Source organism: Lutzomyia longipalpis, chromosome 3, assembly GCF_024334085.1.
Source record: "Lutzomyia longipalpis isolate SR_M1_2022 chromosome 3, ASM2433408v1".
Taxonomy (NCBI): domain Eukaryota; kingdom Metazoa; phylum Arthropoda; class Insecta; order Diptera; family Psychodidae; genus Lutzomyia; species Lutzomyia longipalpis.
In genome coordinates, this window is record NC_074709.1 from 11,629,771 (window position 1) to 11,652,488 (window position 22,718).

The 22,718-nt window shown below is 36.1% G+C and overlaps 6 protein-coding genes across 8 annotated transcripts; 2 read left to right on the top strand and 4 right to left on the bottom strand.

Annotated features, from left to right (window-relative positions):
• Positions 1-18: 18 nt before the first annotated feature.
• On the top strand, positions 19-2,259 carry LOC129792102 (poly(A)-specific ribonuclease PARN-like). The gene is made up of 7 exons (XM_055830874.1): positions 19-229; positions 297-801; positions 862-1,147; positions 1,210-1,331; positions 1,394-1,678; positions 1,749-1,804; positions 1,867-2,259. Exons 1-7 carry the CDS (start codon positions 211-213, stop codon positions 2,211-2,213), a joined length of 1,620 nt encoding a protein of 539 aa, XP_055686849.1. The 5' UTR covers positions 19-210; the 3' UTR covers positions 2,214-2,259.
• Positions 2,260-2,458: 199 nt separating this feature from the next.
• Positions 2,459-4,585, bottom strand: LOC129792121 (ribonucleoside-diphosphate reductase subunit M2). Of its 2 annotated transcripts, none has more exons than XM_055830900.1 (3): positions 4,299-4,585; positions 3,070-4,011; positions 2,459-3,006 (listed from the first exon to the last, which is right to left on the bottom strand). In XM_055830900.1, the coding sequence occupies exons 1-3, from the start codon at positions 4,350-4,352 to the stop codon at positions 2,854-2,856; spliced, it is 1,149 nt and encodes a 382-aa protein (XP_055686875.1). In that variant the 5' UTR covers positions 4,353-4,585; the 3' UTR covers positions 2,459-2,853. The 2 variants fall into 2 exon arrangements, with proteins under 2 accessions (XP_055686875.1, XP_055686874.1); XM_055830899.1 differs by lacking the exon at positions 4,299-4,585 and adding an exon at positions 4,076-4,199.
• Positions 4,586-5,278: 693 nt separating this feature from the next.
• On the bottom strand, positions 5,279-11,260 carry LOC129792090 (staphylococcal nuclease domain-containing protein 1). Its single transcript, XM_055830827.1, has 7 exons — positions 11,119-11,260; positions 9,689-10,547; positions 9,203-9,620; positions 8,795-8,925; positions 6,600-7,474; positions 6,225-6,530; positions 5,279-5,761 (listed from the first exon to the last, which is right to left on the bottom strand). Exons 1-7 carry the CDS (start codon positions 11,161-11,163, stop codon positions 5,651-5,653), a joined length of 2,745 nt encoding a protein of 914 aa, XP_055686802.1. The 5' UTR covers positions 11,164-11,260; the 3' UTR covers positions 5,279-5,650.
• Positions 11,261-11,572: 312 nt separating this feature from the next.
• On the top strand, positions 11,573-22,202 carry LOC129792115 (uncharacterized). Its single transcript, XM_055830893.1, has 10 exons — positions 11,573-11,895; positions 12,045-12,228; positions 12,294-12,406; positions 18,997-19,177; positions 19,308-19,391; positions 20,132-20,184; positions 20,252-20,321; positions 20,409-20,894; positions 20,963-21,328; positions 21,402-22,202. The coding sequence occupies exons 3-10, from the start codon at positions 12,360-12,362 to the stop codon at positions 21,426-21,428; spliced, it is 1,314 nt and encodes a 437-aa protein (XP_055686868.1). The 5' UTR covers positions 11,573-11,895; positions 12,045-12,228; positions 12,294-12,359; the 3' UTR covers positions 21,429-22,202.
• LOC129792148 (keratin-associated protein 19-2-like) lies at positions 14,459-15,894 on the bottom strand. Its single transcript, XM_055830936.1, has 3 exons — positions 15,627-15,894; positions 14,840-14,966; positions 14,459-14,765 (listed from the first exon to the last, which is right to left on the bottom strand). The coding sequence occupies exons 1-3, from the start codon at positions 15,735-15,737 to the stop codon at positions 14,683-14,685; spliced, it is 321 nt and encodes a 106-aa protein (XP_055686911.1). The 5' UTR covers positions 15,738-15,894; the 3' UTR covers positions 14,459-14,682.
• On the bottom strand, positions 16,192-18,325 carry LOC129792143 (uncharacterized). Of its 2 annotated transcripts, XM_055830931.1 has the most exons (3): positions 17,478-17,758; positions 16,441-16,777; positions 16,192-16,341 (listed from the first exon to the last, which is right to left on the bottom strand). In XM_055830931.1, the coding sequence occupies exons 1-3, from the start codon at positions 17,499-17,501 to the stop codon at positions 16,328-16,330; spliced, it is 375 nt and encodes a 124-aa protein (XP_055686906.1). In that variant the 5' UTR covers positions 17,502-17,758; the 3' UTR covers positions 16,192-16,327. The 2 variants fall into 2 exon arrangements, with proteins under 2 accessions (XP_055686906.1, XP_055686905.1); XM_055830930.1 differs by lacking the exon at positions 17,478-17,758 and adding an exon at positions 18,030-18,325 and having other exon boundaries at positions 16,192-16,777.
• Positions 22,203-22,718: the final 516 nt, after the last annotated feature.

Sequence of the window (22,718 nt, forward strand, 5' to 3'; positions counted from 1 at the left end):
GTCAAATTTTGACACACACACACAGCTCGCTACCCCCACCAAAACACGCGATTACCAACGATTTCCCCGCGAAATGTGAACGAAGACAAAACGAAGATTCACGAGACAAAGTGACCACATAAACACAAATAAGGGGAAAAACAAACAAGCAAGATTTTCCAGCACCGCAATATTTTATTTTTTCCTCAAGTTTTACCAAATCTTTGGACAATGGAGATCCTGGACACGAGTAAGTAGAGCAGCAAGGAATCTTTCTACATTGAATTTTCATTCTTTTCATTAAAAACTTTCGAAAGATTTCAGTGAAAAACTCCCGGAAATTGTGGAATGTATCCGCAAAGCGAATTTTGTGGCTCTTGACCAGGAATTCACGGGATTATTTAGGGATAGTACCTTTGGGCAACCATATGCATCTGTCCAGTCGCACTACAGTAAGATGGCAAAACTCTTTGATGGCTTCATTGTCATCCAATTGGGTATTTCGGCATTCTGGGTGGATCCGGAAGATGAGACAAAGTTCCAATGTAGAACCTTCAATATTTACCTGTATCCACGTGGGAGGAGGAGTACATTTCGCTTTGAGGGTTCCTGTATTGATTTCCTGGTCAGCAATGGCTTTGATTTCAATAAACTCTTCCTCAATGGGGTGTCGTACTGCTCAATCCAAGACGCGGAGAAGATGAAGGCACAACTCCAGCAGCGACATGCGGAAATGGCTGAACAAATGGCTAGAAATGAAGCTGATCTCACTTCCCATATCCCCGTGCCGAATGGAGAGAAGGAAACCATTGACAAAGCTTGGTAAGATTTTGTTTCTTTTCATTGGATGTTGCAAATTTTCTTCAGTTTCTTTTTTTTTAGTGAGGAAATTGACAAATTCCTGGCGTCAGATGATGAGGAATTAATCTTGGATAGCTACAATGGTTTCCAGAGGAAGCTAATCTATCAAGCTATTGAGGAGAAATTCTTCGGGAAGGTCACAGCAAGCCCCAAGGAGATGGAAAAGAATCGCAAAGCCATGGCAATTACGAGAAAAAAATCCCGAGAGGAGGAAAAGAAGATCTTTGAGGAGAAATGTGAGCAGGAGATGAAGAATCTCGATGCTCAGATTGGTGTGACTCACATCTTTAATGCTCTCGCTGAATCTGTAAGGATTTGTGTGGGAATTTAGTGAGATTTATGATTAATTTGTCGTTAAAATCTTTGCAGAAAGTCCTCATTATTTGTCACAACATGTTTCTGGATCTCATGTATTTTATGCGCCAATTTACTGGACCACTGCCAGATGACCTCAATGAGTACAAGAAGCTCGTTCATGATCACTTCCCGAGGTTTATTTTAACATTTTTTGTACTCTTGAGACGGATTCTTATTATTTTATTTCTTTGCGCAGTATTTTAGACACAAAATACCTCTGTTCCGGGGAGACCCTCAAGCCCCACGTAAACTCCACAGTGTTGCCCCATTTGCTGGAAACTTGCCGAAATGAACCATTTGGGATGCCAAAAGTAGAGTGCATCGGTGAGGAAAAGTACTCAGTTGAGTGCGAGAAGGAACACGAAGCTGGATATGATGCCTTCATTACGGGAATCTGCTTCATTTCTCTTGCAACCTTCCTCAAAATTCCCCCAAAGGAGCTCAATGGCAATTGCAAGAAGCTGAAAAGCTTCAAGAATAAGTAAAATTAATCATCCTTGTAAAGGAAATCTCTTTTGGAATGATGAGAAATAAATTCTTTTCTTTTGCAGAATCTTCCTTATGGGTCTGGAAGATATATCATGCATTAATCTCACAGGACCTGATGGTGAGTACCCTACTGATTAACCCGATAACAGAGCATGCAATGCAATGAATATTCTTTCTCAGGAAAACCCTCCCGGCAACATGTTTTCCACACAACTTTCCCCTCAACGTGGAAGAGTGGAGACATTGTCAGGCACTTCCGGAATTTTGGTCAAATTCACATAAAGTGGATAAGCGAAGGGAGTGCTTTTGTGGCTCTCCAGCAGCGAGAATACGCCGCGTCTGTGATGAAGAAAATCGGACGGACGCCTGGGGTGACTGTTATGCCGTACACAGAGTACGAGGCCATACAGTCACCAGCTGTGGATGCAGCAAAGAAGAGGAAAGCCTCACAGGAAGAAGCGGAGAAGTCATCAGCCAAAAAACCTCGTCCTTTGTCAAAGAGATTCGATGAGAGCTCTGATTGGTGAGATTTGTAAGTTGATTCTGACAATAAAGCCATCTTCCTGGACAAAAGAAGTTTCTTCATCCTCATAGAAATTCTCCCCTAACCTCACTTTTCTTTGATGAAGTTTTTTTTTGGAGGGAATAACTGTTGCTGAGATTGGAGGAAAAAAACAATTTAATCTTATCAGTTTGTTCTGAATTAAAATTTCTTATCAAAATAGCAGAAAACTTTGCAAATATTCACACAGAGAAAAAGAATAATTTCATCTCTTTTTTTAATTTTATTACAATAAAATCTCTTCTACAGAGTAATGAATGCACGAATGATGTGAGCCTCCACACCGAATGAAAAACAATATAAAATTCTTACAAATTAAGATGAAAAATAATGGGAAAATCTTAAGGCTCCAACAGATGGACGAGAAATTCCTCGTGCGGTGCGGTGCGGCGAGGATTTCGTGGCCCTTCGTCGCTTCGGATTGGCCGAAAAACGTTCTCGTACGGTGCGGTGAGAGTCTGTGAGCAATCTCTCGCTTCTGATTGGCCGAAAACCTCGCCGCACCGAGGGTGCGCACGAGGAATTTCTCGTCCATCTGTTGGAGCCTTTACACAGAGGGGAGGATTCGATATTTCTCTTTTTTAATCACTGAATTTTTTTTGAAATTAAAAATCTGCGTCCATGGTGAAGACATTGTCCATTCTGTCAGCCATTACGCCGGCTTTTTGGTACTCTCCCACTTTCTTCTCGAAGAAATTCGTCTTACCCTCCAGGGAGATGAATTCCATGAAACTGAAGGGATTCTTTGAATTATAGATCTGTGGGGAAAAAAACAAAAATAAGGTGAATCAGGGAAAAGAAAGACTTTAAGGGATTTTTACCTTTTCAACACCCAACTCCACAAGAAGACGATCTGCCACGAATTCAATGTACTGCGACATGAGTTGGCAATTCATGCCCAGCATGTCAACAGGAAGGGCATCTGTGAGGAATTCCTGCTCAATGGTCACAGCTTCGCGAATGATTTCAATGATGCGCTCCTTTGAGGGCTTCTGCACGAGGTGCTTGAACATTAGACACGCAAAGTCACAGTGGAGGCCCTCATCGCGTGAAATGAGCTCATTGCTGAACGTGAGTCCGGGCATGATGCCGCGTGACTTGAGCCAGAAGATTGAGGCGAAGCTACCGCTGAAGAAAATCCCCTCAACTGCCGCAAAGGCAATGACCCTTTCGCCGAAATTTGCTTCCTGGCTGGCAATCCACTGGAGTGCCCAATCGGCCTTCTTCTTCACACACGGCAGCGTCTCGATGGCATTGAAGAGGAAGTCCTTCTCCTGCGGATCCCGTATGTACGTATCAATGAGCAAACTGTACATTTCGCTATGTACATTCTCCATGGCAATCTGGAAGCCATAGAAGAATCGTGCCTCTGTGATTTGCACCTCCTGACTGAAGCGCTCCACGAGATTCTCATTTACAATCCCATCGGATGCCGCAAAGAATGCCAGGACGTGGCTAATGAATTTCCTTTCGCAATCCTTCAAAGCATTCCAGTGATCCATATCCCGGGATAGGTCTACTTCCTCAACTGTCCAAAATGAGGCCTCGGCCTTTTTGTACATCTCCCACACATCGTGGTATTGAATGGGGAAGACAACAAATCGTCGTGGATTCTCCCGGAGTAGGGGCTCAAGTTCTGGGTCGAATTTTGTTGTGGCACGCCTTGCGGATGCCTTTGTCACTTCCTCCGTCTTTGCGACGTCGTCACTTCCGGGCACCTTTGAGATGTTGGAAGATGTCTCCGAGAGGGCTTTACGGGGACTCTGAAATAAAAAAAAACTCCCTTTAAAATCTTTTCACCTTCATATCCCCGCGGAAAGTTCTCACAAAATCCAGGAAGAAAGCAATAAAATCCACACAGCGTGAAATTAGAACACCCATTTGAGGCTAGAAGAAGTCTCATTGTTCCGGGTGTGATGGTAAATGAGGTTAGGTACGCGTCAATTGTGAAATTGCGCCTCATTTGGGCATCATGAAAATTCAATGGAAAATTCCTTGGTACCTGACCCTCTACAAAATCCCTTGGAGACTCCCCGACAAGTGTACTCACCTTGATATTTGCAGATTCCAACTTTTCAGCAATATTTTCCTTGTCGAATTCCATTTTTGGGATTTTTTCTTATTGGAAAAGCTTTTTTTTGTTAACGTTTGCTTCTTTTTTTCAGGTTCTTCTGTTTTAGCTGCTGCTGGACGTCCTTTTACTGCCAACTCTGGGGAACAACTGACCCTTTTGCACCTTGCGGGAGTAATTTTGCACAAGAGCAGAAAGGGGAATGACACAAAACCGGGATTTCATCCATTTTTGCAACTTTTGGCGGGAAAAATTGGAAGGTAGTCGTGGTAGTCGAGACAGTATCCAGTGGCGTGCACCGTCTCTCAACCAATTAACAGCGCCAATAACGTCTGGCCTAAATAATAAAATTTGAATTTTAACAAACTTTTTTTTTCCTTTTCCACAAATTCGTGATTTTCTTGTTTTTCCGACAATTTTTGGGCATAAAACATATTTTTGGGGCTCCTGAAGCACTTACGTGAGCTCCGGGACCCCCGAGGAGCTCCTCCGTGCGAAATTTGGGGCACAGAGAAATTTTGACGGTTGGGGATTTTACACGCACTTTTTTTCCCGGAAATGGATTTTCGCGAACTTTTCAAAGCAATGATGCCAATCGACGCGGCGTCGCTTCCTAATTGCAAAAACTTACTTCCGACCGGAAAATTCGGCGGAAAACGCGAGAAAATGCGAAAAAGTGAATGTGAGAAGGAGACGGATAGCAGTGAAATGCATACGTCTCATTTTCTCCTCAACAAAATGTACCAAAAAGGGCGCCAAATTCAAAAAGTAGTCAAAAAAGCATGAAAATTATATGGGGGCGCTACGAAAGGGGGCTCTGGGTGGAAAATCAATACGGCCACTCGAAACCTCCTGATATAATGAGCCTCTGTACCAAATTACATCACGATAGGACCAATAGTGTAGAAATGCAAACACGAAATCCTAAAAAAATTCTTTAACAAAAAGAAAAAAAAGAATTTCTTTGCAATTCTAAAATTTTTATTATCGATATTGTTGTTTGTATAAAATATTATTTTGTCTGATGAGAGAACTTTTAAATTTTCATACCTAATAATAATTTTTTTTTAATGAATTTCTGGATTTTATTTCATTTCTTTTCCTTTAAATAAAAACATTTTTTATTTATCATGTCTGGGAACAATAAAAATTGGAACACTCAAGAATTTTTGTTGTTTGTTTTCAATTATTATGGAGACTTTATGGAAATTTTAGCATAAATTTGACGAAAGTTTTGATACTAAAAGAAAAACGAGGCAGAAGTGTAGCAGATAATTTTGATCAATTTCTTATTTTTAAGCATGAATGAATCAATAAAAAAAACAGAAAATTTAGCGTCCAACACCGAATTCCTTAGCATCATCCTCAGTGATGTCTCCATACTCCCAAATGCCGTTGTGAGCCTTCTTGGCAGCTACTTCGGCTTCCTTATACTCCTCCACCTGATTTAAAAGGAAAGATTTGCGATTTTTAATATTTTTTCTTCACAAAGAAACAAATCAACTTGAAGTTTGTAAAATTTTCTTCCCGGAACGATTTTATGTGCTTCCCGGATAGTGCCACAAGTGGCAGGAAATTATGCAGGAAGACTGCTTATTGCATTAGGAAGTTTCTAAGGGATCTTAGGAACTTCCTTTTCAACACCCGGTTGATCCTTGATGTCAGTTTTGGGTCAAAATCTTTCCATTTAGTAAGATTCAGATTTTGACCCAAAGCTGACATCAAGGATCAATCGGGTGTTGAAAAGGAGGTTCCTAAGATCCCATAGAAACTTCCGGTTGCAATAAGCAGTCTTCCTTCACAATTTCCAGCCACTTGTGGCACTTTCCGGGAAGCATATGAAACCGTTCTGGGAATGAAAAAATCTACAAACTTCAAGTTATTCAAAACAATTCAAGAACTCACGAGTTTTGCCAATTTCCCTTCTCGGCGCTTCTCACAGAGGATATAACCATCATTTATGAGGGCCTTCCCAATATCAGCCTTCGTATTGGGATCCTGGAGTGTTGCATAGGCAACATTATTCACCTTGTACTCCACATTGAGGAGTAATTGGCGATTACGCACATCCTCGACGAATGTCTTGTACGCCTCCTGCTTATCCTCATCATCTGGCGGTAGCTGACACAGTGCCAAGCCAAATTCAGTTGCATACGGTTTATCCATTGTAAAGGCAGGTGGAAGCATCGCAAGGCGGGATGTTGGAAGAACCTGAAAGAACATTTAAAAAAATTAATTAATTTGGCAACAAGAAGTAAATAAAAAGAAAAGAAAACTCACTTCTTTATTTCCATAGTCGATGTAGGTGACAGAAACATTGGACTTCATGATACGCTCCACTTTGGCGCGATACCAATCATTGTCCTCCGTGAATTTGGCCGCACAGAGATCTCCTCGTTTGGGTGTGTACGACCCCGTAATTGGTGGTGAAATATTAAAGTCCTGACGCAATTTCGCCATAAGAGCTTCCAATTTTGTCCCCTGTTCCGCATGTTGCGCAAAGAAATGCAACTCGGGCGTCACTTCGGTTATCACCACCTTCTCATGATTAACCTTTCGATCAACACTCTTATCTTCATCCTTCTCCTCCGTCTCACCATCGCGCTCCTTTTCATTCTCCACCTCCGCCGTGTAGTTCTTCCAGATATTCTTCTTCTTTGCCTTCGCTTGATCTTCGGCATTCTTCAGTGCGCGATAGTATTCGGATTTCTCCGCAGTAAAGTGCACCGTGGCCAGACCCTCCTCAACCAGTGCCACGGACAAATTCACATTATTATCCGTCCATAGCCATCCAATAACACTCGTTCCCGCCTTATCCGTTGACTCAATGTGCACGGAAACATCACGCTGGAGGATACGTTCGCGGGTAAAGTTGAGCGCCTCATCCCCAAAGGGTTCACCCTCTTGTGCGGGAACACCATTCGCGGCGGGACGTGCTGAGCGTGGACATGAAATTCCAGCTAGGAGGAATGTCACCAAGCAGCTGTCCTTGGGCACGAGAATACGGAAGCGGGAACCACTTGCAACAAACTCCACAATGCCATCCGTCTTGAGGGCACGCAGCCACGATGGCAAGTATTGGTGCTTAATGCGGGAATGTTCAACAGTCAAATCCGTAATACGGTGCGCAGGTTTTTCCTTCTTCCCATGGACACCTGACGGGAGAAAAAAAAATTTTTAACAAAAAAAATTCTCTTAAAAGGAGTTCATGCACGGATCATGTAAAAACTTTCTCTATCGCAGAACAATTTTGACTCATTTCATTTTCTAGAGAATCAAAAAAGATTAAAGAATCGCGGAATAAACTCCCCAAAATCCACTGAGATCATGTAGAAAAACGCAGAAGATTTGCTAAAAAAAATGCTAAATATTGTCGCCATTTGCAGTTTTTGTTCCCCTCTAAAAAATGTTTCAAAACTTTTTTGTAGACTTGTCGCGCATTTTCCGCGGAGGTTTGTTTTCCTTATCAAATCAATTTTGCATAATCAATAAAACGCCGCTCCATTGGAAAAGTATGGTACAACTGAAAAAGGCAATTTTTCAGTAAAGACGATTGAAGATTGAGAAACTGATATTTTCACTAATTTATCGCCAATTGCACAAATCTTGGCACTAAATGAAAGCCAGAATTATCAAATATCGCGGATCGAGCACTTGCCATAGTTTTCCACGGAGTTTTTCGATCACTTTTGACATTTCCAACTGTGGATGACGGCCGAAATTTTTTTTGCGGCGGAAGTTTTCAAACGCTTTTTTATATTTCATTTTTTTTAATCTTAATAAAAATAAGGATATTTTATACTTTCCTTTAAGGTTATAGTAATAATAAATACCCTAAACAAAAAAAAAACAAAATGGAGACCAGAAAATCCGCCATTTTATTTAAAATAATAACTTTTAACACAATTTCTTGCCTGCTATATCAGATAGAAGGCTGTTTGGGTCGATTGTAGATTTCATGAATCTCTTTCAAAAAATTAGTTTTTCAGTTCACCATGACAATATGACGGACGGCCTGCCGCCATTTTGAATTCTAGTGTCAATTTTCTTGTAATAAATATTTATTATTAAACTTTAAAAAGAAGAAACATCCGCGGAAAATGCGCGACAAGTCTACAGAAAGTTTTGAAACATTTTTTAGAGTGAAAAAAATTGCAAATATGGTGACAATTTTTCGCATTTTTTGGCAATATTTTTCTGCCTTTTTCTATGTGATCCCAGTGGATATTGGAGAGTTTCTCTTTTGATTTTTCAATGTTTTTTGATTCTCTACAATATGAAATGAATCAAAATTGTTCTGCGATAGAGGAAGCTTTTACATGACAGTTGCATGAACTCCTTTGAATTGAATTTTGACCGAAAATCCGCCTCATTTTTTCGTCAAATACGATCACCCTTTGCTTTTCTTGATAAACTTTTATTTTTAAAAGGGGAATTTAATTGAATAGGTAATTTTTAAAGGAAGGAAGACGTACCTTTGCCTGCTTTACTGGCTTGAGCTTCAGCTGACAGAAGTCCATCGTATTGCGATGATCGCTGATCATCATCTTGACGATATCTTACAACTGTTGCAAGTCCCTCAGCTACCAATGCTTCAGCAATATTACTAAAAAAAAGGAGAAAATCATCGTTATTCACTTTTCTTCGGTAAACTTTTTAATACAAAAATTAAAAAGATTTTTTTTATTTCTTTGTAACAATGCTACACATAGACTTTAAATAGAGGGAAAATCTTTAAAATCTAAATCAAAACATTGTCGTTGTTTATTTGTCCCATCATTGAACTCACTGTGTGAGGATTTTTTACTAACTCTACTCAGTGATGCCTGAAAATGAGGGACATAACATGGAAGGAAAATTGATGTGAAAAAAGATAAACTCACGTTTTCCCCAGAGTGACAGTATAACAATATTTTTCCGGGAAATTATCTCGAGCAGGTGAAATGTAGTCCAGGACACAGTGAACCTTCTTCCCAATGAGTTTCCTGAGATTTTCACGCGCCTCAAACATCCAGGGGATCTCGTACAGTGGACGGTTCTTTGAGCGTGGTGCAACTTTTCCGTCTTCACCAACTGGTCGGGCAGCCTCACGCGGTGGACGAATGCTGGCCAGGAAGACCTTCTTGACAGCCCCGGAGGTACTGCGAACACTCAAGGCATCACCATTGAATACTTCAACAACTGTCCCGTAAAAGTCCTTTTCTTTCCCACTGAAATTTTGCACATTGGACTGATAATCCTTCCAAAGGCGAAGACGTTTCTCCTTTGCTTGCTTCTCCGCAGCACGGAGTTTCTCAGCACCTACAGAAAGATTTTTTTTTATTAAGCTAAACTTCATTTCTTCAAAGTAGTGCAATGCTTTAACTTACCGGACTTCATGAAAGCCATACTCCAGTCCACACACTTGGCGAACCCTTCACGCAGGAGAGCTTCGGCAATATTACCCTTTGGGAAGAGGATGGACCCCACAAAATTGGCATTATTGACGGATTCAAGGATAATCTCAACGTCACGCTGCAACAATCGCGACTCAACAAAATATCTCGCTTCCTCGGCATAGGGCACCGTGACACTCGGATCGGGTTTACCTTCGCTATCGAGCTTAAATCCTGGACAACGTATACCCGAAATAATGAGTGTAATGTAATTGAATTCAGGTAGGAGGAAGGCCCGAATTGTTGAACCATCACGGACATGCTCAATGATGGCCTTGATGGGTTTCCCGTGGTAGTGTTCAACGAAATTCCGCGGGTTGTCTTGTGTCCACTTGATGTTGCGAACATGCTCAGATGGTTGGGCATTGCTCCATTTCCCCTTGCCAGCTGCCTTTGCGGCATCTTCCAGCTCAACCAGCTTTGCAATTTCCGCCGAATTGTGGCTACTCTCGCGGCGAACGGTCACCAAGCCCTCAGCCACAATGAGTTCCGTGATGTTTTGAGCCGTGGCGGGATCCTTGCCAAGGTACACCACACCGTAGTCACGGGTAGACTTTTGGGGTCTTTCGCAGGTGAAATAGACTTCTTCCCCGATGAGTTTCTTCCGCAGGAACTCTCGAGCTTCCCATGCCCAGGGCTCATCGCGATTATCCTCACCGCTACTATTAATCGCACCACCACCAGGACGGCGAGCCAACTTCGGTGCCAGCACATTCGAGAAGTTGATCTGCTTCTCCGGTGGCGGTCCCCCCTGCGGCTGACCACGAATGATCACCGAGTCACCAGAGAGGACCTGAAATCAAGATGAAAAAAAAAAAACAAAATAATCAACTTTACGTACTTTCTTCTCGCCACGTGGATTGACTGGTTGGTAGGGTAATCATATAAGAGGTTATGTCTTCATTGGAATATTTTCTTATTTGTTTTTTAACTAATAAAACTCTTTGTATTAGATTTTACAAGGAAATCTGCACAACATCCTAATGACTGATAAATAATCTAAAAGACAACATTAATAGTTTTTATTATTTAACCTGGAACTAATTGATCCCCCTCCCCTATCCGGAACACACCAAGGGAGGTGCTAAAACCCCCATTTTCCAATAAACTTTTGAGATCCTTTAAATCTAATTCATCTCATTGTTTTGAACTGCAAAAAGGCCCTTTGGGGGTGATGAAAGAATTTCTCAAAATCTTCAATTTCAATTAATTTTCCGTAGTTTGGGTGCTTTGAAGGTGCCAAGTTGGCAGACGACGACTCTGCCGTAGTGAGTGGCTTTCTCTTTCACATTCCTTTTAGCACACCTTCAAGGGGTTTCAATGGGAATTTTCACTTTGGCCAAGGAGCCACGGTGTTCACTTACTTGTTTTACAATTCCCCATTTTAATTGCGGCGGGTTTGCACTCATTTTTCACAGATTTTCTAAAATATTGTTCAACAGCGAGAACAACTTTGACAATGACGTGAAACGTGTTGGAATGGAATGAAGGTAGCTACAAATTGAACCCATTAACCCATACCTACTGTGAATGATTCAAAAAAAAATCCAAAGGAAATCCCAAGACATGGCGAATGAATTCCAGCAGAGAATTTATTTATTGATATTTTGATTTTGATTTATTTATTTAGCTATATTTTGTTTTTCAGTTCCTTTTTTGTGAGAAAAATTAATATAAATTACCTTAAAAATTAATCAAACAAAAAATCAGGATGCATGGGATGCATTCATAGAAAATCCACAAAAAATTACAATTAAATGTATTAAATTTAATTGAATAAATGGAATATCCTACGACAATCCTATATAGGGGTTTCTTAGTGGAGCGTGTTCGTTCAAATGGTGCCCCGCTGCTGTCATAAAAAAATTGTTTTCATTTTGGTGTAAAAACAATTATTATTTTTGTGCGTTCTTTTAAAGTATTTTAGCAGGTGTAATAATTCAATAATGCTGAAGATTAGTTACTTTAGTAATCGCGCAATGTGCTCTTTAAGTTAGTTTAATGAATAATTTGAAGAAAACAAAGTGAATCCGAGTTTTTCGTTCTTTAAGACAGTTTTAGTTAAATTAATTCTCTAGACAGGAAGTTAGAGGAAAGAAAGCTTTCTTGGGGATTCTTTCAAGTCTTCCCTTGGTGTATGGGTAGGTAATAAACTATTCTAGTTAGAAATTTAAAGTTCTACAGCCTAATACAGGTGTATTAATCACCATCTACCTGCTTAATGTGCTTAATGTTTCGTTAAATTGGCACATGATTTAATCTTTTTTTTTTCTTTTTGCTTCCTCCACAGGATATACTCCAGGAAGTAGCCAAGGAAATTCGAAGCAATACGTCTCCAGTTCACGTCTAAAAGGCATCTGAAAATCATCTTAATCTCAAAAGATCGAATGAAAGATCCCTTGGAATCCAAACGGATGTTGCAGCTTTGGGAAAATTCAATTTTCCAGTAATTCTCTGCCCTTAAAGTCTTTTAAGTAATAAATGCTAATTAAATACAATTCCTTTTACATTTAATTGAATATTAATTTGCAATTTTCAGGTGAAAATGTGAATAACTCGATATTGGAATCGGACATATTAAAGGAAAATTGAGCAGTAAAACATCATGTCCGGAAGTAAAAATTTGCTGTCTACCTCATGGGAGTTCATAAGGTATTTATCTGATTTATTTGATTTAATAATTTTTGAATTTCGTATGTTAAGATTATGATATGATTAAGAACATAATCAATCAAAAATCAATACTGATTCGAGAATAGAATCGTATATTCTATATTCTGTTCCTTATGTCTTCATACATGCTTTTATTTGCTTTTTAATTCATATTTTTTAAATCATTTTGATGTCCCCAATTTTACCACAAAAGAACAATTTTGAATATCATTTTATTCTGCATTTTAGTCTGACCTATATTTTATTTTCACGTCATTTCGTCTATGAATAAAAGCACAGATAAAAAACGTCCTGTATTGAGCATTATTTACACGTAATTTCCCAAAAAGAACTAATGACAAAAATTGTCTTATCATTTTTTTTCGAATGTTTTGTGTCAAAGTTTCACAGTTTAAAGAAATTTATTGCTTGAGCTTTTATAGAAAAGAAAGAGAAACGCGCTATGCTCAAAATATGTATAGATGCAGGTATAGGTATAAAGTAAAATGTAAAATGTGAATGAAGAGATTTTTTTCGTTCGCATAGTGTGTTTATTTTTGTAAATTATGCTTCACATTTCTTCTTTGCCTGTGATGCATTGGGCGACCGCAGAAATGTAGCAGAGTATGCAAAAATAAAAAAAACTGGGCCTAAAAAAATAAGCATGCAAAAGGTGCTTATGCAATAGAATATTTCAGTCAGTTCGCGCCATTTTTAGCTCTAAGATTTTTGTTCCTAAAAATTCTTGAGTTTTTTAATCGAATAATTAGGAATTCGAATAAAAACAGGAGATACCAGGGTGATAAAAAGTCCTTAAAGGGTTAAATAAAAGCTGAAAATTTCACATTTTCCAGCGAGATAGTGAAAATGTACTGGTAAGCTGACCAAGCTTACGGGAGCTGTGTTTCTTTCAGTGTACCAATTTTGTGAGAGCAAACTAGAACGCGAATAAATTTAAATACGCGCAAAGTCGGGAAAAGTTGAAAAGTCATACCCTAAGAAATGTTTGGAAGGCCATATCTCGAGAACGGATCCATAGATTTTCATAAATATTTTTTTGGTTTGAAAGGTCTTGAAGTCAGCTATAACATATCGAAAAATGAAAAAAATTTATGTCGCCATTTTCGAAAAATTCGAGTTCGAAATTTTCGAAAACTTTGTTTTTGACTTTAGCGCCTCTTGCGGTCATTTCTCGAAGTTGCAATGTTCTAGACATTTGTAGGGTTTCTCGAAACCTTTCATTTGCGCTTGAGTTGATCAAGATCGGACTTCTAGAACCCGAGATATGACATGCCAACTTTGGAAGGCTATATCTCGAGAACGGATCCATAGATTTTCTTCATTTTTGGCATGAAGCTTGATAATATGGTCAGCTACAACATATCAAAAAATGAAAAAAATTTATGTCGTCGTTTTCGAGATATTCATCGAAAACTCATCGAAAATTTTGTTTTTGATTTTTGGCCCCCTAGCGGTCACTTTTGAAACTTCGGATGTTTTAGAGAGTTGTAGGGTTTGTTGAGATCTTTCATTTGACCCCGGGTTGATCAAAATCGGTCAAGCCGTTTTCGAGTTATGGTCGATTTTCGATGAAAAATTGTGGCGGCCATATTGACTAAACGGCTTGACCGATTTTCGAAAATGAGGTATCGTTGGAAAGCTCTTGATGGCCCCTACAACATATCAAAATTTCAGACCTCTAGCTATAATAGCGGCTGAGATATAGCGAAAACAAAATTTTGAGGTTATTCAAAATGGCGGACGGGGCGGTGGGGGGTGGATTTGACCTCATAATCGGACGTCTTCCAGTCGATATTTAAACTTTGCCGTTTACCGCAAGTCTCTATCTATTACCGTTCTCTCGCAAATTAGCGTTGTACACCGGCCGGCCGGCCGGACGGAAAAATTTTTTTTTTGGCGCATACGTTTTTTGGAATGTGGGGACCCTAATTCGTGCTCATCCCAAGTTTGAGCCCGATCTGACGACTTTCGATTTTGCTCGGTACACAAAAGCTGTGTCTGAAAGAAACACAGCTAAAACTTACAAGTAGATATTCTGATAAACATATTTATTTTTTCTTGAATTTTTTTCTTGTTTTTTTTTTCAAAGCCAGAGCACAATCAATGGATCGTATTCTGCTACCAAGAAATCCTTAAAATATTTGAAATTTCAGAACAAATTTCAACAATTGAAAGGATTTCTTGATTGCTGAATAGGACTGAATATTTTTGTTTCTTTTAAATGATCAACAAAGTATTATGAAGAAAACCAAATTTTATCCCCAATATTCACTGGAAAAACTGTTTGAATAACTTCCATAGCCTCCCCATCCATGTCTTCTGTATCCACCGTAGCCCCCTTGAAAAAAAGTTTTTTATTTTTATTTGAAATACAATTAAAATTGGTAAAAATTAATTCAAATAAAAACTTACATCCCCCATAGCCACCATAGCCACCATATCCACGATGTCCGTACCCTCCGTATCTTCCATATCCGAATCCGTGTCCTTCAGCTGCTACCAAATCAACTCCTTCCTCTCCAGCATGATTCTCAGAGACCTGTTTCAATCAGTCCCATTCACATAAAAATAATATTAATTAATTAGCTTAAAAAAATCAATTTATATAGGTTCAGTTTCTCAGCGACAAAGAAATATTTGAAATTTCAAGACGTTTTTCTGAAATTTCAACAATTTCTTGGTCGTAAACAAGTTCACAGATTAAAATAGTTGAGGATAAAAATTTTGTCTGACAGTCGGTGATTTTGAATCGTTCTATTGTTCTTGTTGGTACAAGAAACAGTCAAAAAGATCATTAAAAACTCTTAGAAAAAACCTTTAAGAACAAGATAAAAGAAAGAAAGAAAAAAAAAGTTAAAATCATTAAATTTTCATCTATTCTCAAATATTTTTTAAGTATTTCTTTCTCGTGATTTTTTAGCTTCTTTTATTTTAAACTTATTCTTGAATCATTAGCGTAATCGCACTTTATTCGTCTGTGTTCTTCCACATGTATTTAAATCATTAAATTCCAATATTCTTCCAAATATTTTCTAAAGTTTCTTACTTATTATTCATTCACATCATTGTTTTTTTCAACTAAATTTTCCCTTTTAAGTTTTTTCAATTTTACACTTGTTTTTAATAAATTCTAAATATTTTTTTAAGTCACTCAATTGCGTAACAGTCCAACTAAAAGAAATCAAACCATCTCACTTACTTCCACTGGTGCAAAGTTCACCGTTTCTTGTTTCTTTAATTCCTTTGCCACTGGAGTACATTGTACTACTGCAAGAAGGGCACAGATACTAAATAGAATAAGAATCTTCATGATTGAATTAGAATTTGGTTTGAAAAATGTAATTTTCTTTGCAAAAATTTGGCAAATTTTTATTAATATTTCTTCAAAAAGAACACGATGTTCTCACTAGAGATTCTTGGAGATTTTTGGGACTTGTCGTTGCTCTCTTTGTTGTTTATATAAAGGAGACGCAATGGCTATAAGCTATAATAGAGGATATACGCAAATATCAAAGACATGTTTTTCATAATAAATATCCCCACCTTATTTACTTGCTTACCTTGAAGGAAGTTCACAATCACACATTCAATAGCTTCTTGAGGAATATAATCCACCTAATACACATATATGTATAACGACCATATAACGACCATATGACGTAGATTATGATTTTTATTTAATATGTAATATTTTTTATACATAATTCATGTAAGTAAATTACATCTGTGTATAAACAGGAATTTCATGATTAAAAAAAACACTATTAGGCTAAAAAATTTATTTATCTCTTCAAATTCGTCATTAGTACATAATATATTGGTTGAAGGAATCGTAAAAATTATTAAAATACTTTATTTCTCCATTTCTATGTTCTCACATGAGTTGTAGTGGTGTACTTATTATTTTCTCCCAACTATCCAGTCCAAGACGGAAACATGAAAGAGAGAAAAGAAAAAATATGTTTATGCGTGAAAATAATACAAAAAATACGAGTTAGGTGTTACTTTCTTACCTCCAACATTAACTGAAACACCTTTTGCCGCAACTACGGGAGTTTCCGCCACAACGGCGGGAGCTGCTGCTGCTACAGCCACCGGCTTTTGCACAGTCACCGTGTATGGGGTCCATACCGGTCTGTAGTATGTGTAATTCACAGGTTGATATTCGTATGCAACAACAGGTGCAGCCTTAACTACGGCCACGGCGGGTTTAACAAAGAAGAATTTTGGCCAGAAGAAGAATTCTGATGCTTCCAAATCACTTTTATCATCATTATCCTCACTTTCCTCATTTGCTGGTCGGCACAGGACATTACAAAATGTCACAGACACCACCAAAAGAAAGATAAGCTGATGCAAGAAGAGATATAAAAATAGTTTTTATTTATTTTATGGTTTCTGCAGCACTTCTGCAAGCAAAAATTCTTTGAAATTTCAATAATTTCAAAGATTTCTTGGTCGCAGAATAAGACCCAATAAAGCTTAATGGTATAAAATGTAATTAAGTATGGCTAATTTGTTTTTAAAACATATCGTGAAAGCACAATGTAAAAAAACTAAAACTTTTAATGAAAAAATCAGAAAATAGTTAGCCCTTTAGAACCACAAAGAATTCAGCGGGCTGAATGTTCCAAAAACAATTCTAGTTAAAAAAATAAACATTTTTGGTAAAAAAATCCAAAACATTGAAATCGATTTTCGTCCTTCCTGATCCTTTATAGGTCTTAGAGGACGTTCTTTTATGCTTCTGGCTCAGTGTACATAAAAAAACTATCAAAAATTACGTATTTTCAGCACCGAATTATATGGGAAGAAAACGTCCCATTGGTCCTCGAGAGGTTTTAAGACTTTTGCATTTCACTACAAACTTTTTTTTGTACAACAAAACTATTCTATATAATTTTACACAATCACTCAATTAAATACACAAAATAAATAATAAAAATATTTTTTTAAGGAAAATTCTCTAATTATTTCTTTTTCATTTACATTTTTTTAACAATGAATTAATTAATTCTTTTAAAAAATAATTTTATCTTCAACAACTCACAGTATTTGCTTTAACACGAGCCATTTCCTTAAGATTATCCAAGAAGAAGACGCACGAACGGGAATGCACTACTTTATGGTATCAGCGCGTTAATACAAATAGCCAAACTTCTATCAATGCCCCTGTTTATATGTTTTTTTCTACATACTTCTTTTCTGAAATCGATTCGCTACATCAGGTGGAAACATTGTGGATTACCTTGGAGTTTTTGGAAGAGCTTTTTTGAAAAGTCGTTTTTATGTATAAATTCAAAATTTTTATTTTTTTCACTCCCCCAGAATTGCCCGAATGACTAGTTTTGAATATATAAATGAGAGATACTTTGCGTCTTCCAACAGTCATGCAAAATGTATTTTTTTTTCATTTTTTTGATATGAACAAAAAAGTAGAATTTTGTTTCTTAATGTATTTTGGATATTTCCTTCTTTTAACATTTAAAAGAAAAACAAATTATATTTATTTCTTGTAGATAAAATGGTGCAGACAATATGCAAACTATTTGAGTTTCTTTGGGAATTCCTTATATCAAACGGCTTGTATTTATGAACCTACCTGTTGGAAAAATACCTGCATATATCACAAAGTTTTTTTTTATTTATATCCTGTCTCTGAGAGAACTGCAAAAAGCAGCGCCTTCAATGCAACAAACAACCTCGAGTCATCTCTTGATGGCAAAAACACCATTAATATCTGTTAGGATTATTATTTGTTATTTTTTTCTTTATTAATGTGGGATTATATTCATTTGATTTGATAAATTGAAAGAGGAAAAGAGAAAGAATGAAAAAATCCAGTGACGTGTGGAGATCGATGAAAAATAACCAAAATCACCACAAAATTCCACTGAATTCAACTAAAGTTAATAATTTCTACTTTAAAAATAAATTTCATTTAATATAAAAAGATATTTTTTTTAGCGTAGGGGAAGATGGGGTAATTTAGCTTATTAATTTTAATTTTAATTTTCCGAATAAAATCATACTATCGTGTTTAGGGGGGATCAATGATCCTCCTCAGTGTTATGAAAACTAATTTTAAGGGTTAAAAATATAGCGAAAAGGCCAAAAATTTTAAGAAAGCATTAAAAATGATCTGAATCGAATAAAAGAAAATCAATGATCGGATCGATCGGATTTTCCCCATACTTTGTGCGATTTACTATGTCTGCGGAGAAATGAATATTCTAGCAAAAAATGACCAAATTACCCCCTTTTCCCGTATCTTAACTATACATATAGTCAATTAAGAGACATCTTTTTTAAACCAAAATTTGCGCGTTCACCTCAAAGAAACGATGTTTTAATAATTTATTCAAATATTAATACAAATTGCGGAAAAAAAGCTTTAATAGCTTACCCAAAAATAGTATAAAATTTATTTAAATTGATATGTAAATTACTCACATGAATTCACGCTTCGGAATACATTAGCTTATTTGTATGTTCTTTATGAGACAACAAGCTCTACCGTGTAAAGATTTTCGGTTGATATTTTTTCATTTTCTTAATTTTTTTTGTAGACCACCTATAAGGTGTGATGAAGCTGCTGGTAGGAGTGCTGAATATAATTTACCGACAACACAAGATATTTCACAGCATGTACCACGTTTTATTGAAGTTCAACGTGGAAATATATTTCTCAGTCCACAACCTCAGACTTCAGCAGCAGCGGAAAAGATTGTTGAGAAGGACTTAGATAAGGTTGGTAAACTTGCGCATATGAATTAGGTTTCATTTTTCTGGATAATAAAAATATTATTTATGTATATATGTATAGATAATTTGTATGTAATTTGATGCAATGGAAATGTATACTAAACATATCTTTCAGACTGCAAATTCTACAATTCCATACCGAGAAAGAATTAGTGAGCTAGAAGATGCCGTGTGTCGATTGCAGAAAATTGTTTATCAGGTAAATAATATGTTTTATTTTTGGATTTTTTTTCTTAACCCTTTCGCGTTCTTTGGGTCATTCGTAGACCCATACGTGAAACAATTTACATTTTTGAATTTGGCATTAACTTCACACAGAAGAGGCAAAAGAAAACATTCTAACGGAGAAATGTTCTCTGAAAGTAACCAAAGAATAAATATCGTGTTAATTAACGCATGTTTTACGTGGACGCGTAAGGGTTAATAGTAATAAAATGCAAGATTCAACTTTATAGGGGAAACCAAAATTGATTTTTTCGGTATTTCCCGCCAAAGTGAAGTGATGCGATGACTAACTGGAAATGTTTGTCTGCCAGTTGAATATTGCGGTGGGGGAGCATAAAATTGTTTTTTTTTTTTGACGAAGAAGGGGAAATGAATTTTGAAAGTATGTTGATAAATGAGAAATTGAAGGACTTGAGATTTTTCTCTTGAGTTCCGAATAAGAACATTTTCCTGACCAAAAGGGAGTATTTTTCTGGCAAGAAAACCAAATTTTCTAATCAAAATATTTGATCCATAAATTCGCCTTTTTTACTCCTGAACTTTCACCTCATTTTAGAGTTTCCAGAGCTTTTTCAGAGGCTGCGGAAGAAATGTTTTTTTAGTGTTGAAAATGTGTTTAATAAGTCTTTAATCTTTTTTATTAATTAAAGATCTTAAACAATTCTTATTCCAAAGTGTGTAATAGAAAATATGAAAAATTATCTTTTCTTCCAGAGTCAAACTGGATTTTCTACAGCAGAGAAAGAATTATTACAACAAATTGATGAGTAAGAAAATACTAAAATTATATTCTTTTTCTTAATGATTTATTTTCTTTTTTGTTAAAATTACTAGAATGAAAAAAACTCAAGCTACAAAAGATAGAAAAACAATTCAACTTTGTTGGGAGCATAGGGCTCTTCAGGTATTAATTTCTAATTTTCTAATTTCACATTCTCTGCGTAAAAATACCTATTTATTAAAATTATTATTATTGTCCCGAAAATAATAGGAAAAATTCACAAGACAGGAAAGAGTATTGCTTAGTCTTCAGCATGAAAATCGAGCTCTTCACAAGAGAATCCTCCAATATGAGCATTGCCTTGATGATGTCTCAAAGCGAGTTGTAAATGCTATAATAGCTGAGGATCGTCTTCGGGCTGAATTTGCCGTGTTGAAGGGAAGAATAAGAGATTTGGAAGTTAAGAATACTTCAATTAGTAGTCCTCCTGCTCGTGGTAAAGATGAGGGTTATTGCACAATGAGCTCTGGACCGTTGCTGTCAACTCTTGAAAATCTCCCGGAGGAACCTGAACAGTGGATTCTATCTGATGGTGGTCATTCGGCAGAAATGGAAGATTGGAGTTTGTCCCAAGAGGAATTAATGGAGCAACTCGATGAAGATGAAGAGGTCAATTGGACCATTGAGAATTCGAATTTTGTTCTACCAAATTTTGAGAGAAACTGCGAAGAGTTCTCAACATTACTCAATGAAGAGGTATAATATTTAAGAAGAAAATATTTGTTTGATTGAATCAAATAATTAACAATTGACTTTCCCTTAAGATCATTTACTCAGAGAGCGAAGAATTGGCGTGCAAAGACTTCACGTCTGATTTCTACAAACTTGTCAATATTCAGCCAGAAAGTTGCAAAAGTTTAATTTTTGAGAGTGATGATGCGAATAAAATTGATTCGGAATCTGATGCTGCTGATCATTCTTCATCTGTGGTGAGTGATATGGGGCAAGAACAGCTGTACACGTGCTCATCAAGTGATGAATCTACGGATATGAATAATTATCAAGTAGCAACACCAAGCACCTCTAAAAGTGGTCTTACAACAGTACCAGAACGAAAGAAAAGAAGCTACTTTCTTCCTAAGCAATGGCAAAGAAGTTCCGGTTGGAGAAGAATTTCAATTAAAAGAAATGTGAGTAAATCTTTTATTTTTATTGATTTTTAATACCTATAGACTTTTTTTTTAAATAAAATGAAACATTTAGGAATCTACCAGCAATCAAGGCAAATAAATTGAATGAAAGTGAATCAATAAAATGATTAAGATCTTCTCAAAGACTCTCCAAGTGTCTGTCTACCTACACCAATTAATGAAAAAAAAAAATAGTTTTGTATTAAAAAAAACGAAACTTATTTATAGATTGTAGAATTTAGTGATAAAAGTGGTTTTGTATCACTGCCTAAAGAAGACTTTTTACAACAAAAAATTATATATATTAAATTATAAATAATAAGAAAATGATTTTGCCTTAAGTAAATCATAAATACAGAAATAAAGAAAACCAAAAGTTATAATAAGAAAATAACACAAAAAAAGAAAATATACGAAAAGATAATCTCGATATTTTTTTTTCATTTTTTTTTACAAAGATTTTAAAATTATAGATGGATGATTCGGCAATAAATACCTAAGTTTTTTTTAATTAAAAGTTCATTGAAAACTGATTTTTTTTCTCAATAAAAAGAAAGATTTTCTTTCGAAAAATTTTGATAGACAATATTAATTACTTATCTATATATACATACATAATAATATAATAATAATCTATTGAGAATTTTACAAAATTTAATTTATTCAATAATTAAGAGATATTGAAATGAAATAAATAATTATGAATTTATCAGTAAATTAGGTAATGCAAATTCTCTGTATGTTCTCTTTTTTGTATGCAATTTTTTTGTACTAATTAAAAGAAAAATTAAAAATTAAAGGTATCAAATAAAATATAGAACCTTGGTGGTATTCTGAGGTAAAGATCAAGATTAAAATAAAAAAAATAAATTAAGATTTGGTAGGTATTGGGTATTATTTAGAGACCAAGTTCTGAAATTTTAACAATTTCAAGGATTTCTTAATCGCAAAATACGACCCAATGGCTTCCAAGAAATTTTCAAGAAAATCTTGGAAGTTGGAAATCTTTCAATGATACATTTTTCTTATTTTCTTATGGTTTTTTACTAGAATTTTAATAGAACTAAATGATTTGAAATTTCTTGGATAATTTTCCGTAAAGTAGTTTTAATTTTTGTCTTGATTCTGTAAGATGTCTCTACCTCAGAATACCACAATCTACAAGAACTTGTGAAATTAAAAAGATTTTTTTCAAATTCAAGAATAAAGATAATAAGACACTTTAAGACTGGGGCAATGTCAACATTTTTTAATAGCATAATGCATGAATAAATCAACATAAAATCGCATATAACGCATTTTTAACATAATAGAGAAAATTGTGATACGATACAAAGAAGAATTCACTTTTTTTTTATTTTAAACATTTCTTTAAAACTTTTAAAAAATT